General features: G+C 39.9%; 2 protein-coding genes across 3 annotated transcripts in view; both read left to right on the top strand.

Annotated features, from left to right (window-relative positions):
• The first annotated feature begins 698 nt into the window (after positions 1 to 698).
• Positions 699 to 1,556, top strand: LOC119560344 (protein zerknuellt 2). The gene is made up of 2 exons (XM_037873740.1): positions 699 to 758; positions 831 to 1,556. Exons 1-2 carry the CDS (start codon positions 699 to 701, stop codon positions 1,554 to 1,556), a joined length of 786 nt encoding a protein of 261 aa, XP_037729668.1.
• Positions 1,557 to 2,800: 1,244 nt separating this feature from the next.
• The window catches only part of LOC119560030 (homeotic protein proboscipedia), a 37,301-nt gene continuing 24,907 nt past the window's right edge, over positions 2,801 to 15,194 (top strand). For both annotated transcript variants that reach the window (XM_037873326.1, XM_037873325.1), the window contains exons 1-2: positions 2,801 to 3,667; positions 5,200 to 5,820. In XM_037873326.1, the coding sequence (XP_037729254.1) occupies positions 5,280 to 5,820 (541 nt within the window). In that variant the 5' untranslated portion in view covers positions 2,801 to 3,667; positions 5,200 to 5,279. The remainder of the gene's footprint in view (positions 3,668 to 5,199; positions 5,821 to 15,194) is intronic.

Genomic DNA, 15,194 nt, shown 5'->3' with positions numbered 1-15,194 from the left:
CATAACTGATGTGGAAAACCCCGGGAAAAACCAAAATCTTTCCCGTTCATGGCCAATAACTACCTGATCGGGGGATTGGGGTCCTTTGCCTTGCGCTAAAGCTGGGCAGAACTGTAGGAATGGTTACGGGCCTGTTTAACTTAAAGTATTATGTTAATGTTATTATGTTAATCAATAAATTTGTTGTATCAATCGATGTACCCCAATTTATAAATATAAAATTATACAGGAACTTACATGTTATGACAGGTATAATAAATTATTATTTTTTCCAATACTAATTGTAGGCATTGTAATTTGTTCAACAATTTTAACACAGAAGTACCATGAATAATTGGGTTGCCTTCGAACCGTGGTATAGTTATATCCATCCTTGCATACAGTCCTATAGACTACTATTGAAGCGAGACGGAGCCAGGACTCACGCCGCCATGCGACGGTGCCAGCAAAAGTGTCGCATACTCTGGAGCCTGGATTTTACCTTGATTCGGAGCCAGGCTCAAAAAGACGCGACACCTACGAGACCAGACCAGCCGTCTGCCAACCGAGATGGGACAGGCGGGACAGGTAGGAACCAATCCGATCCGTTACCTAAGGCGTCTGAAGTATATAAGCAAATCAGTCTACTTTACAAGCATCTAGTTAAAAAAGACAGCTCAAAGCGAACAGAAGCAAGAGATAAACGCTCTCCAAGAAAAATGTTTAACATTGAAACCGAAAATTATTTTGTGGACAACTGTTCAGTCAGTGACTTCAAGGTGTGTTACAAAATATCATGTTGTATTTTGACTAAAACTAACCAACTTTCTAAATTTTAATTTTATGTTTAGATGCATCCTTGTCTTGACTTAAACCTGGATGCTGTTCCATTAACTGGAACAAAGTCCTTTGAGAAATCTAAGAGATCCCGCACTGCATATACCAGTCATCAGCTTATTGAACTGGAAAGGGAGTTCCATCAAAATAAATATTTGGCCCGGACGAGGCGAATCGAGATTTCTCAACGTTTGGGACTTACTGAAAGACAGGTTAAAATCTGGTTCCAAAATCGTCGGATGAAACTCAAGAAGTTGGCCAATAAGAAAGCTATTAATGAGCCTCTGACCACCTCTAATTCCACCACTTGCCAATCAAGAGGACATCTTCTGGAGGACGAACAGATTGTAGAGCGCCTCCTTCAATATGCTAGCTCAAATACGGAAACCGTTTACCTGCCGCAGGATACTCCCTTGATCAAAGAAGAGGGTCATATCACACCACCCTATCAAGCCTACGATTACCTCAATGAGTTCTGTCCTGCTCCAATGGATCTTCCCCAGATGGCATTTAATGAATTGGATTCCAATTGGGCTAGTAATTTGTTGCGTCTTGAAGACACAGTTCCTCCCAAAGGAAACATTATAGAGCCAAATTCAAGTAGTTATACTTACACCCCGAATCAACCAATGGTGCCGAATTTCTGCTGGGACTCTAATAGTTCTGCTTCTGGTTCCACATCATCGGAAGATGTTCTGGATGTGGACTATGACTTCATTCAAAATTTATTGAATTTTTAAAAGTAACACTGAATATCTCTTTACCAGACTGTACATATACCAATATAAATATAACTGAATTGTATTATATTATTTTTAAGGCATTTTTCCGATCACTATTTAATAATAAGGCACTTATTTTTGTAAAAATAAAATATATTTCACAAAAATGATTTCCTAATTTGTTTTTAAATCTTTCCGAGAAGAAAACTTTGAAGAAAGTACATTAGAAATTATATTCAAATATCGACCAAATTGGTTGTGTATTAAAGTATCTTAAATTTAAATGTTGTTATTTTATATATTAATGTAATGGCGCCGTTTTATAAAAACCGTACAAACTGGACCCAACTTGCCAGTTTTCGTTGCTAAAAATGCTTCAAGCTTGTTAAATTTTATTAAATTTCCAAAAATCATAGTATTACCATAATGTCTTGCAAATTTAATATACTAATGGATAAATTAGATGTTGTCAGATACTATCCCAAATGTTTCAGAATTGTGGCCCGCTTTTTCAGCCCTGTCTCCCAGAATTTCCCAATCGAATCTTCCCTCGTGCAGTAGCAAATGTGACAATATTTTTACACCTGTAGTGACACTCGTGTGCATTAAAATCCGCACATAATTGCGAACTTTTGCCGCCGACTGCACGGAGTGGATTGGAATCGGAGAATGTGGCAAAAAGAGAGCGAAAAGCGGGCGAAAGGCAAAAAGCAATGCCACAAGATTGACAACGTGATGGTTGGACAAGAGAAGAGGCGCCCAAAACAAAAAGAGCGATGAGCAAAGCGAAATGTCAAAAATACCCGAAAGCCAAAAAAGCCGGAGAGCGAGAAGAAACTCGCTTCTGTGGCTTTTTCAGCTTATTTTTTCGCTGCTGCGGAATGTGTAGGCAACAAAAAACCAAATAAATTCCGTCACAAGCAACACGTTCGCGTTGGAAGTGGAAAAAAGCGAGTGAGGCAAGAAACCGCTGCGGAAATGACGGGCAAAGATACGGGGGTACACAGGCCATATACATATACAAACCGAAGTGAGGCACTGGCCAATCGGAGGGCCGGAGACTTGTGCGCGAACTCCACCCCCTGCACTGCGGGCATTGGGAACCAGTTTCCATGTGGCACCGCGCATGTGCCGGCCAGGAAAAGCGTGATGGATGCGGTGGCTGTCGCTTAGGCCACTCCTTGATGGTGCTCCCAAAATCCCAGTTCAGTACGTTCGGTGCTATTGGATGGAATGGTTGTTGGCTGCTCTCTAGCTCGGGAACCGCACGAAGCTCCCCAAAAGCGTTCTGTCTCGCCCACGCCCTGAATCGGTTCGGTAGCCAAGGCATAATAATAATATTAAATAAACTAATTTCTTGAAAAATTAAAAATCTAAAAATAATATTTTTTGACTGAGATGAAACAGCAAGTTTGACCATTAACTAGTGCATTCGGATAAGAACCACTTGGGAACCCCTGAAAAACCGGTTCTGCGCACCTTCGAAAGCCAGACAGGGACAGCTAGTGCCTACTTGTGTGTGAGTGCGAATGGAGAAAACCATCTCAGACAAATTGCAACAATTGAGCGTGTTTGTGTGATTGTGTGTGGCCATTGCAGCGATCGCAGCGACTCTACAAACTCTCCAAAGTCCACACATTACGCATACGCACCGCGGTACAGCGCGTACTTGCACTATCGTCGTTATCGCCGTAGTTTCGTCGGTTGTGTTGGCCTTTTCGCGTCGCCATGGCTGCCAAAAGGTGTGTGTCGACCTGAAAAGCGAAAAACAAACCCCAAACAGCACTTGACGGTTGAGCAAACACAACGGTGGCCATATTTATACTCGGATCTGGGTTCCCTCGTTGTCGTCGCGGCTGTCGCCTCTTCTCGCGGCCCACAGATAAGCCCTGACACACTAAAGTTCTACGCAAAACCCGCATCGCGAAAGTTGTGCCGGTTAAAAATAAAAAGTTAAAAACAAAAAAAAAAGGGCTAAGCCAAAGCAGTTACCGCGAACAAGTGCAGACAATAGTGAAAACTGTGACCTAAGTGATATTGTTGAAATTTCGACAAAGAACGCATATGCTTACCCAAAACTGGAAGATAAATATGGAGTACAGTGATCAGTAGGCGATCAATTTAATATGGTACGATCTGGTTTGTACTTTAATTTGGTTTTGTGAAGTCTGGAAAAGGAGTGATGAGAGGAAGTGACAAGCCACAGAAAAAAGTCTTTACATTCGGTTTAAACAAAAAGTATTTTTAAAGAACTCTTGTAAATTGTCTTATAGTCAGAAATATACACAAAGTCCGATTAAAATAAAAGTATTTTTAAATAGTGTATTATAGTTTCGGTCAGCATTGAAAGCTAAGCAAAGAAAAATAAATAAAAATGTATGTATTTTCAATTTATTAAAATATTTATTTTTAAGCTATAATACTGTAGTTCCCATAAAACAAAGGTTTTAAAAGCTGATTTAGTTCATATTGTATTCAAGGCAACGTCTTAATGTTACTTTTCAAATCAATCAAAATTAATTTAATTTAAATAGTTAAAACAAAGAATGAGCCGCAACAATTCCTGTTTATATGTGCGCGTATAAAATAATAAAATCGGCGACCTAATACACATTTTTATTTTACTCATTTAATGTTTTTAGATAGTTAAACAAGCAAAAATTAGACTTAAATGAAAAATAAAACATTTTATAATATATATAAATATTCAATATTTTGAGATTAAAAATATTTTCGGTTCAATTGAAATACGCTGACAAATGTAGAAATGTGTATGACAAAGTCTCGAAACACTTAAATATTTTTTTTTTGGGTTTCGATGTCTACTTTGAATTAAGAAAATTTACTAATTTTACTTTTTTTTAAAGCTTTTTATACCCGTAACTCGTATAGTAAAAAGTTATACTATATTCGTCAAAAAGAAAGTAGCTGGTAGAAGAAGGCGTTTTTTGACCCCTTAATTTATATATGTTCTTGATCAGGATCACGAGCCGAGTTGATCTAGCCATGTCCGTGTATCCGTATGAACGCTCGGAAACTATAAAAGCTAAAATGTTGGGATTAAGCATGCAGATTCTAGAGACTCATGGGCAGCGCAAGTTTCAGAACAGTGCTACGCCCACTCTAACGCCAACAAACCGCCAAAAGCTGTTGCATTTACATTTTTAAAGATTTAATTTTAATTTCTAAAATCGGACCATTAGTCCATCGCCAATGACATTACAGCCAGTGGATAAAAGTGAAGTGTAAAATGTAAAACTGTAAAATAAATAAATTGTTAAAAGTAATTACCATCTTCTAAATTATGGTTAGCTAACGGGTATCTGATAGTCAAGGCACTCGACTATAGCGTTCTCTGTTGTTTCTAACCTTTTTGGCTAAAAATTATTTTCAATTTAAGATTAAAAGACATGTTTTTAATAAGTATCAAACATATTTATTCCACTTAACTCAGAGCACCATTTCGAATAGTTCGGTTTAATCATAACATATTTGGCTGTACAAATTGAACAAAACTGAACTTGAATTCCAAGAGAAAATATAACCTGTCTTTCAATAATTCTTTACCACTTAATCAGGCTTCGAGATTGTAAAACTCGTTTGCTGTTTGATAACGAATTTGAACAACTTTAAAATAATAAAAATGTGTTTGTTGTTGCAGGTCCCCAAGCTGAGGTATACTTAAGCCACTCAGGAATTGCAAGAGAGAATAACTTAATCTAGAAAAGATAAACCCAAGCCATGCAAGAGGTCTGCAGCACCCTGGATACCACCCCGATGGGAACGCAAATAAAATCGGAATCGCCGTTGAATCCGCTGCAGGTGCAAACTGGCCAGACGTCCCTGCCAGTGGGTGGTTGCGGTGGTGCGGGCGTGGTGGGTGGTGTTGGAGTGGGTGTCGGACAGCCCGGTCACGGCCAGCAGGGGGCGCCACCGGTGCCAGCGGTACTGATGGTCAACAAGATGGCTCCGAACTGTGATAAGCGGACCGCGGACACGGCCTATTGGATGGCAGCCTCCGAGGGCGGATTCATCAACTCGCAGCCGTCGATGGCCGAGTTCCTTAACCACCTGAGTCCGGAGAGTCCCAAAATCGGAACACCTGTTGGATCCGGCGCCATCGGAGGTGTGGGCGTCAACGTTAATGTCAATGTCGGGGTCGGGGTCGGATATCCGGTTGGCGTTGTCCCTCAAACGCCGGATGGAATGGACTCGGTACCAGAGTATCCCTGGATGAAGGAGAAGAAGACATCCCGAAAGGGCAGCAACAACAACAATCAGGGTGAGTACAGAAACACATTACACTGGGGGGAAATCAGGATCCATTCGAAAAACAAACAGAAAATCCATTTAAATTTTCAAGAATAAAGTCTCTGACGGTTTTAAATACCTTGAGTGAGATATATGTGTAGCATAGCAGAATCTCAGTAATGTGCAGATACTTCTTTATAGATTCTATCAGCTTTTAAAAGTTGGTTTGTGATTACTAAGTCAGACAATAATCAGAAAACCATTTTTCTGTAATTAGATTAGGTTGATATTAGTTTATAGTTCCTTTAGAGGCTAGTGACTTTATCGAATTGCGGTTTATTCGCTCAAACGCATCCCGAACACTTTTCTTACCGTGCAGCCAGTGAAATGCGAAACTGTCATTAATCAAGAAATCAATGCAATTTACCTTGCATCAAATGAGGCGCAGCATGGCGGCGCCTTCGCCACTTCCCGTCCAGAAAGTCAGAGCCCAGAACGCAGAACTCTAGGTCCGTACCGCCCGGTCCCGATCCCAATCCCAATCCCGATCCCTTTGCCTCTGCCTCTGCCACTCGATCACGCACCGAGAGGGTTCGGCTCCTTTGATGGACAGCTCGCTCTGTGCCGGCAAAGATCTGTTATTTGCGATCATTTGTAACAATTTTCGAGAGCAGAGCGAACCTCGCTGGAAATGTTTCATTTATTTCCCTTCGCTTCGACTCGAGTCGAATGTGTCGATTTCATTTGCGCAAGAAATACGAAAAGGCGACGCGGAGAGTAAAAAATACAGAAAGTAAAGAAAACTACAGCTGGGCCAGGGATCGAGGCAGCCGCATTTAAAATAAATGAGGTATCAAGGTTGTCCGACCATACGTTTTCCTGTCCGACTTGCCCAAAACCCGAGCCCCTTTCCTCAGAGCGATTGCAACCTGTTATTTGGGTTCATTTGTCAAAATATTTTTTCCTGTCCCCCTTTTTTTTGCCTTCGATCGAGGGGGCAGTGGATGCCGAGGCAATGCCGTGTTGCACGTTGCAATTGCAGGCCTTTAGGCCTCTGGCGATGTTGCAGCACAGAAAATACGAATTTCGTGTCTGCTGCTGCACCATTTTAAACCACTGCCTCCCATTCGCCATTTCCCCATTCACTTGCCGAGGGACACGTAAAACCGACTGGATCGTAGGGAAAAAATACTGCAACATGGAAGAAGAGAGCTTCAATTTATCATTTATATCGGACACAAGTGGAGCAATGGCTGCGGCAAGTCGGAAAATTATATGTTCTATAAGAAAAGCATTAAGTTTCAGAGCAAGTTTTGGTATTATTATTAAAAATTATTTAATTAAACTATTTAATAAATTGTGAATAATATTATTGATTTTACTTAGCAATGTCAAGGTTTCGATCTCGTTAAAAAGACGCCCTTAAAGTTGGCCCTATCCATTCCAACCAAAAATTGCATATGTTTTTTTAAAAGATTACAGAAACAAATTCCACTACAAAGATGACATTACATGTTTCAATTAAGATTCAAGTTTTTAATCCGGTTTCGGAATATAAATAAGCCATTATTAGGAGACCCGCAAATGTTTGTGGCAGAGTGTGTGCTGACTTAAACTAATACATTGTCAATTAATATTGACCACACTCAGCAACCACACATCCTGTTGACAAATGAGCAGGACTAATCCCCTGGAAAGTGTGTGTAAGAGTGTGTTTAACCGCCAAATCCCAACACGTGGCCGGTGCGGAGTGGCAAATGGAACCATCAAGGGATTCCCCAGAGGGGAGAAATCTTTCTCCGGGTCCGGGTCTCGACTTGCCTCTGGTTTCCCGGAGTGAAAGCGAGCCAATAAATGGCGTGAAGCATACCGAAGCGCCGTTAAAGGGTCAATACATCTTTTCACACTTCCAAACACACTGCATATATATACCTATATGTACTCCCGGGTCGAAAGACGAAGGGACGACGTGCTGAGCGATATGGATTACAAATGATGTTGTAAATGTCCGTCCGTCGACCATTTGTTTATCTCAGTGTTCGAACTGGGATAGTGTGTTTGTGTTGGTTTAACAGTTTAATTTGTTAACGTTGTCAAATTAATTCCTTGTCAAGTGGTAACCGATCTAAATGATTCTCATGTCGGCGGATCTGTAAATGGGGAATGTGTAATAGGTTACACATTGAAGATCGCATTTGGGGCTAGTGAACATTTAAGATTACTGCCTGCTAAGAGGTAAAAAAGTCCTTTTTTCATGGTCTTATTTTGTGTTAATTTATTTTGTATTTAAATATACTCGTATATATATTATTATTTTAATTCGAATAACCAAAAAAATTTGTTTTTATGGAGAAAAACATAGAGATTAACAAAATTTAATATCAATTTGGAATAATAATTAATATTCTTATACACCAAAGGAGTATCTCCCATTTGTTATTACGAATTTCAGATATAATTTAAATATATTGTAATTGGTACATTTAAGTTAATGTTACTTTGATTATAAATTGAATATCCCCCAATTAGATGAGGCCTATTAAGCCAAATCACCTAAGACTTTATTTCCAAATTCCTCTTCTTGGCTTAAATAACCATTTGTATCCTTTCCCCGCAAACTCCCATTGTTTGCCGCAAATTGTTTGCAACGCATCCTGAATTTTAATGTGTGGCGCGTATTACGGGTGTAGTCCCTTCGCAGGATGGGTTGTATGGGTTTACAAAGCGAATTTCTCCACAGAAATGGTTTGTTGTTAGCCTGTTTACATGCACACAAAGTGGAAGCAATAAAATTTCCGCTCAGCATCAAGTGTTAATTAGGCGTAATGAACTGCAAGAAAAGTTTGTAATTGTCGAGCAACATGTTCGCGCTCTGCTCAAGTATCTGCGAGATATGCGAACGGATCTCGCCAGGAGAGTGAGATACTTTCACTGAATGGAGCGGCATTGGGGGTAAACCAATAAAAAACAATTTGACTTCGTTGGCCCCGGCTATTGAGAGGCGGCAATCCATTCGAAGCGCCATCTGCACCATCCACCCCGCGACCATATGTTGCTCCATTGAGAACTGAAGCAGTTCATCCTGCTCCTGGACGGATTTTGTGGGCGGAGGTGGGGGGCGGAAGAGCATAAAAAATGCGTGCGGCACGACTCGAAACTTACCCCCCGAGGATTACGATTATAACAAACCATTTATCATAATATTTATGTTGATGTGTTGTACTTTTTCTCAATGAAGGTCTCAAAGTCTGCCAGGGTCAGAAAAAAGCGGAGGACAGGGCCAGGTTCGCGGTGCCTTTTATTAATTTTATTTATGATGAGTCATTTGCACATTTATAATTTTAACCTTTACAGTTGAATTCATTCAAAACGAATTCGGCGCGAGTGCGAAATAAGAGGGGAAGGAAAAATATTCCTCTGCAGTTATGTTCGGGATATGCAGATTGCTATAGGAAAATCGAAAATATTCCAAGTCACATCGCATGGTTGTTTTTTCAGGAAGATTTTTTCTGTTATTTAAATACCTTGATTATGTGGTTGACATTAATAGACTAGTGAAGTCGCGGGAGATAAGTAATAGTATAAACTTATATTTCCAACAAATTTTAGAAGTGGAGAAGTGTTTTGCAATATATGGTCAAAGTTGTATGGGAACATAACAGTTATAAAACCAATTATTCGGTTTACTAGCAAAAAACAAAAACCGTAATCATCTTCTTTTGAACCCATTGCGCCCAAGCCAGAATTAAAGTCCATTTAACCAGAAAACTCCCCGTAGATAAGTGCCTCTGAAAAGGTAAACTTCAGAATCATGTCGCCGAGCATTAAATTAATTGGCGCTCGTCAAATAAATTTTAAGCACTAATTACGCGTCAAACGATGAAAAATTCCAGGGCCAAAGAAAAGGCTCCATTCAAGGACTTGAAGCTTTTGGGTAAGATGGCCCGTTTTCGGGCCGCTCAATTAATTGTTACGACTTTATTATGGAGATAAGTGCACGGCGTCTTGGCCAAGACAAACAAAGGGTTCTAATTGGCCAGCCGCAGCCAGGATAATGCCAGGCAGACGTTTACGCCCCAGAGGGTTTTTCCATATTTTTCTTTCGCCTTTTCAGGCCTTTCCCTTTCCAACGTGACTGTGAAAAAATCTGTTACAATTAGTTAAGCTTAAGCCGGCGGCTGGCCGAAGTAAATTTTAAGATTATTATTTTCTACCAAATTTTTGGGTGCTTTTTTCGGCGGTTTTATCTGCAAACTGATTTGTCATTATTTTTAAAGGCGAAAGGCCCGCAAATTTATCAGGGAATTATAAGCCTTAATGTTCAGTGTTTTTTTGGCATCTTAATAAGGTAAAAGGGAAATCTAACTGGCCATTTGGTTTTAATCTTATCTTTAATACGAACATTTCAGAAATCTAGCTACATCCCAACAGCTAGAACAAACTAAATTAGTAAATATTAAATATCATTTATAGTCATAGAAAATTTGCAGTTCCTTTGTATTTTAACACTGGATTAGGACCAAAAAGTAATTTTAGCGAATCAATTTCCTGCATTAAGATGGGTCCCATCTCACAGCGGGTTCCCTATAATTTACTCCCCAAATTGGTCATTTGAGGTTTCCCCTAAAAACTTTGACGTTAACCAATATCGATTTAATTTTATTTCCACTCATTTAGCTAAAAGCGTTTCAGTAAGAATGAAAATATTTGCCCGCGATTAAATTAAAAAAAGCTGGAAAAGGAAAAAAGTGGGAAATGGGGGAAAGTGAAGGAGAGAAAAGCATTTTATGAAATGAATGCACTGACACTCTGGCCTCGCCTTGGAAAAATTTGAATACATTACAGAGGGTTTTGGGCAGAGGACTAGGACTCCCTGCAAATAGACTGCCGAAGCCGCCCCCTTCAAAAACCTCAGTTCCCCGCCCCTTTTTTTTAGCCAGGACGACGGCATGACAATGACACAAAAGCCGCGCACTTAATCGCCGCGGATCACATTCCGTAAAAACCGCGACGATAAAAATTTTTACGCTCCATTCTTGTGTACTTAGTGGAATGGAATGGATGGGAGGGGACACCACCCACTACCCGTGGTGGTTGACCCGCCTGTCCGCAATTTCGCTGGAGACATCTCTGTCCGGTTTCCCACTTACCAGGAGAAAATCAGATCCGAAATTATTTTCAATTTGTACGCGATTTATTTTTATGTCTTTTTTTAGAGAGCCCTCCTTCTCATCAGCCGAGATCCCAGTTTAAACGATTTGTAAACATTTGAATTGGATTTTCGGCCATAAAAATTGCTTGTTTGCGACTTTATCTCAAAGACCGGGCTAAGTTGTGGGCATTAGTGCTATCATAAATAGGCGAAGTACACCTATTTATTTCCGTAACTCAACCCGGAGTTAATCGCCATGCATTCCACTTCACTGAAGTCGCTGGGGGGTCTATTGGCCACCGAGGCGGGGGTTGCACCCTTACAACTATAATAAATTAATAAATTACGGAGTTTTTGCATAAAACACAGTTTTACTTATCAATGAGCCAGGCCAACTGCAGTAATTACTAGCCAGGTTCAGTCGAGGGTGTTGCCAAAGACAAATGACTGTAAAAATGTAAAACTAAGCCCAGCCAGACAGTAAAAATGTCATAAATTATCATCACGCACGGACCGATTGCCGGCTACTGATTCCGACTTCTGAGTTGCGCTCCGGTGAGTTGCATAAACAATGCAGGTCCAGTATCTTCTCAGTTTTTATTTTTCTAAAAGCTTTAAAGACATGTATTAGTGCACCATTAGATCTTTATGCGCAGTCCAAAGCTGGCTATTTACATAACTACATATCTATAGATATCTGCATACACTTACGCAATCCATTAAATCTAGAAAACTTTTACAAAATACTAACGTGTTAAAATATTTATTAGATATTCTACATCAAATGTATTGGCTCAGATTTTTAGTTACAAAACTACATATTTTAAATTTATTTTTTAAAACATTACAACTATAATGAAGAATTCTTATGCCTAACATAATTTCCTGTTGCTTCTGTTTTCCTAATCTGCTAATAGTAAGGTCGTTGCTGTCAACACTCAAAATTAATATCAAGGAGAATATTTTATTTAAAAATCCACCTACATGTTTAAATTTTTTGATTAATGTTACCGAAGCCTGACAAGGCTTTCACATTTAACGGCATTTAAAGGAGCGTGAAAAGTCAACAAGGACGCAGAGAGAATCACATCCACACACTCACATGATAGCCCGACTCCGGTTAACCCCTGTAACCCCTGGATGTGAGTGTGATTTAAATAAAACTAATGTTTGTGTGAAAATGGATTTTCTGTTTGTCATCGGCTGTTGACTTCCCCTGTGTTTTATATTCAAACGGCGAACCGCAGGGCCAAAGGATTTCTTCCGTTCCTGCTCCTGCTCGAGGATATATTCAAATTCGGCGGTAGCGGCAAACAGATTTAAATTCGCATACGCTTAGCACGTGAACGTGAATCCTTAAGGGCGACTGGCAGGAACAGCGACAACGACACCGCTTTCCGTCGAGTCATGCATCATATCTACAGCTGCGGAAGCCCCTGAGTTGGGAGGGGTTCGTCCTCAGGATAGGACTCGATTGGGTTGGGTTCGGCTTGGGTCTGGAGTTGGGGGTTGGATAGAACTGAAACTGAAACTGAGACCGAGAACGCGCGTGGTTGACACGTGATTCCGGTGCTCGTAAATTTTCAAGAACTTCCCATCCTTTTTAGTGCTGCTTGTAGTTTTTAATTTGTGGCTTGTTGGGCCCTGTTAACAGTTATTATTTATGCGATCAGCGGCGAGATAGCGAAAGTTATGGGATATTTTTAAAGCGGATATTAAGTTAGCTACCTGTGATAAGGATTGCAAGTATCTGAGAACCACAGAGCACTTGCAACCCCAAAAGGCAACGCAGGGCGGAGAGAGCGAAAGATGTCACTTGGGGATGCTTCTCTATATATGTATCTACATAGGTTTGGGAATCTGCGAGAGTGAGTGAGTGTCACAGCATCATCCATCATTTTGGACTTGACCTTTTTTCGGGCTAAGCTTCCGTTTAACGCAGACTAAAGGCGAATCTTTAATGTTGTATTTGCCATCTATCGCAGAGTGAGATACAGGCGAGGTGCACATGTTACATCCGAAGGACACAAAGATTGTCCGAGAGGGCGACAACAGTCAAATGTCAGACAGACCGCAAAGGCGACTCTCTGGGAAATCTGCCTTGCAATGTCCCATTGCGAGCTTTTCTCCACATACATCTCGGTGTATAAAACATATTTTCTCAGTTGGTTTTCACTTTTGTGTCGTGTTAAAAATGAATTTGTCATCTGTAAACGGTCTGACATGTTTGCCAAAAAAATAAATCTCATCCACTCTCCACCTTTTTGATCATCTCATGTCTGGCAAAGTCCGTTGGGCAATACATCAATTGTTGTTCGATGGTTGACTTAACTCCTGAGCGCAGTTAAGTCCAGGTCCACAAGCCCCTGATTGATTTGCATTGAAAATTGTGATTTTAATTGACATGCGATGAGCGCAGCAATACAACAGACCAATAATTATGTCAATCTGGTCGGCTGGTGATCGATGGATTCTACTTAAGTTGGATGAGGATTGATTTTTTAAGCGTATTTTTAAGAGGTGGGGGGACATCACTTTATTTAAACATACAATTAACCAACTGATTTGCTGGGATCATCTATCTATCATCTTCCTATTTATACTGAAAATGTTTTAAATAGGATTGGAACAAAAATACGTAATTTTACACATATCACTTCCAAAATATTTTTATCTTTTTTGCGGCTGACTCGACGTGCAGAATAAACTGGAATTATTGAGCACCCGAAACATGAATTTACACAAATGCAGATTATTTTTGGTGGTTACAACTCTTTTCTAGTTATTAATTGAAATTCGTACACAGGTCACATAAATGGAACAGAACGGGCCGAACGTGCGATGTAATACGCCATAAAAATAACAATAAGTGGGACAATTATGAACCAATAGAGGCGAACACACAAAGGTTGGGGGAGATGTAAATCATGGGGAGTGGGAGTCGGACAACATGGTTCCCTGGGCTTTTTAAATGGCCCCGAATCGTTTAGCTTTAACTCGAAATGGGTGGCTGGAGGTGGGCCAAAAACAAGGGGAGTTCGCGGCAGGTGAGCGGTGGGTGGTGATTATTATAAACGCATCGTTCACATCATTGGCCAAATGGCTTTTCGAACAATTTGTTGCTTCGCTGCTGATTGAATGCGGATCTCTACTGCGGAATGGTGTGCTATGGGGCTAAAGAGCGTGAAATTGATATGCAATTAAAATAATATTTTTCCAGCCGAGTAAAAACACTCATGATTATTGCCGAGCAGTCGTATAAAATAATTATTGATATCTCTATATCACGTATAGAATTTTATAGCCAACAGCTGTCAACAAAATGCGCGCGAAATAATGATTTCCTTTGGCTCGAAAATATTTGGAAAAATAAATGTATACCTCGCATTAAAGCCGAGTTCAAGGACTTTCGCCAGCTCCATTTTCTTCGGTTATTTTTTAAATTCTTAGAAAGTGCAAAGGGGATAGCAGGCCGAGTGACTGCTGCGGTTAATGGCTTTTGAATGCAAATTCAATTTTATCGCACTCTGTTCACTTTTTAATAAGATTTCCACCCGGCCCCACCTCCTCCCCTCGACGGCTGGCGAAAGGTGCACTCTGTTGGAAATGAAAATTAGTTGCAAGAGCCGAAAAACAAAAAAGAAAGACTGGGAGAGAAATGAAATGAAAGCCCAGAGACACGCGACTTGCGACCTGCGAGAAATGCTTTTTGGCGCCACAAGCGAACCTGTCTCTCTCTTTTTTCTTATTTAAAAGTGGTTGTATTTTTACACTCCAAAAAATGTAGGTACTTAGTTAAGAAACACCCACCGACTCATTGCTTGAGTTTACTTTGGTAAATTACAAAATTAACAGCTGTATTTAAAAAGGAATTTACTGTATTAAAACGCTTGCTATAATTGTTTTTATTTTATTTTTAATATGAGAAACAATTATTATATGGTTTGTAATAATTGCATTATTTATACCTTCTTTTTGTGGTCTTACGTTTTGAATTTAAAGGGGTTTCTTAAACTTTAAAGACGACCCTGATGTAATACAAATTTTAAGCATACTTGCTTTTCACGGGCTTATTCTGAAAACTTTCTTAAAAATCTCTTTTTAAAAATGTTTACTGTTGCGAGAACATAATTTAAACTTAAATTTGAAATATCCTTTTGACTGTCTTTCGTTTTCTCTTCAATTGGTAACTTCGAAGATTCGTATTTTTTCAGAGTGTTTTTCTGCTCGAGGGGCACTGCCCACAATCCAAC

This window comes from Drosophila subpulchrella, unplaced genomic scaffold (genome assembly GCF_014743375.2).
Source record: "Drosophila subpulchrella strain 33 F10 #4 breed RU33 unplaced genomic scaffold, RU_Dsub_v1.1 Primary Assembly Seq354, whole genome shotgun sequence".
In the NCBI taxonomy this organism is placed as follows: domain Eukaryota; kingdom Metazoa; phylum Arthropoda; class Insecta; order Diptera; family Drosophilidae; genus Drosophila; species Drosophila subpulchrella.
The sequence above is the reverse complement of the archived record's forward strand: the minus strand, read 5'-3'. Positions and strand labels throughout refer to the sequence as shown.

Bases quoted from the DNA above. Each gene is read 5' to 3' on its own strand.
- LOC119560344 (XM_037873740.1), top strand. From the start codon at position 699: ATGTTTAACATTGAAACCGAAAATTATTTTGTGGACAACTGTTCAGTC. The intron at 759-830 runs GTGTGTTACAAA...TTTTATGTTTAG, and splicing joins GTTCAGTCAGTGACTTCAAG to ATGCATCCTTGTCTTGACTT.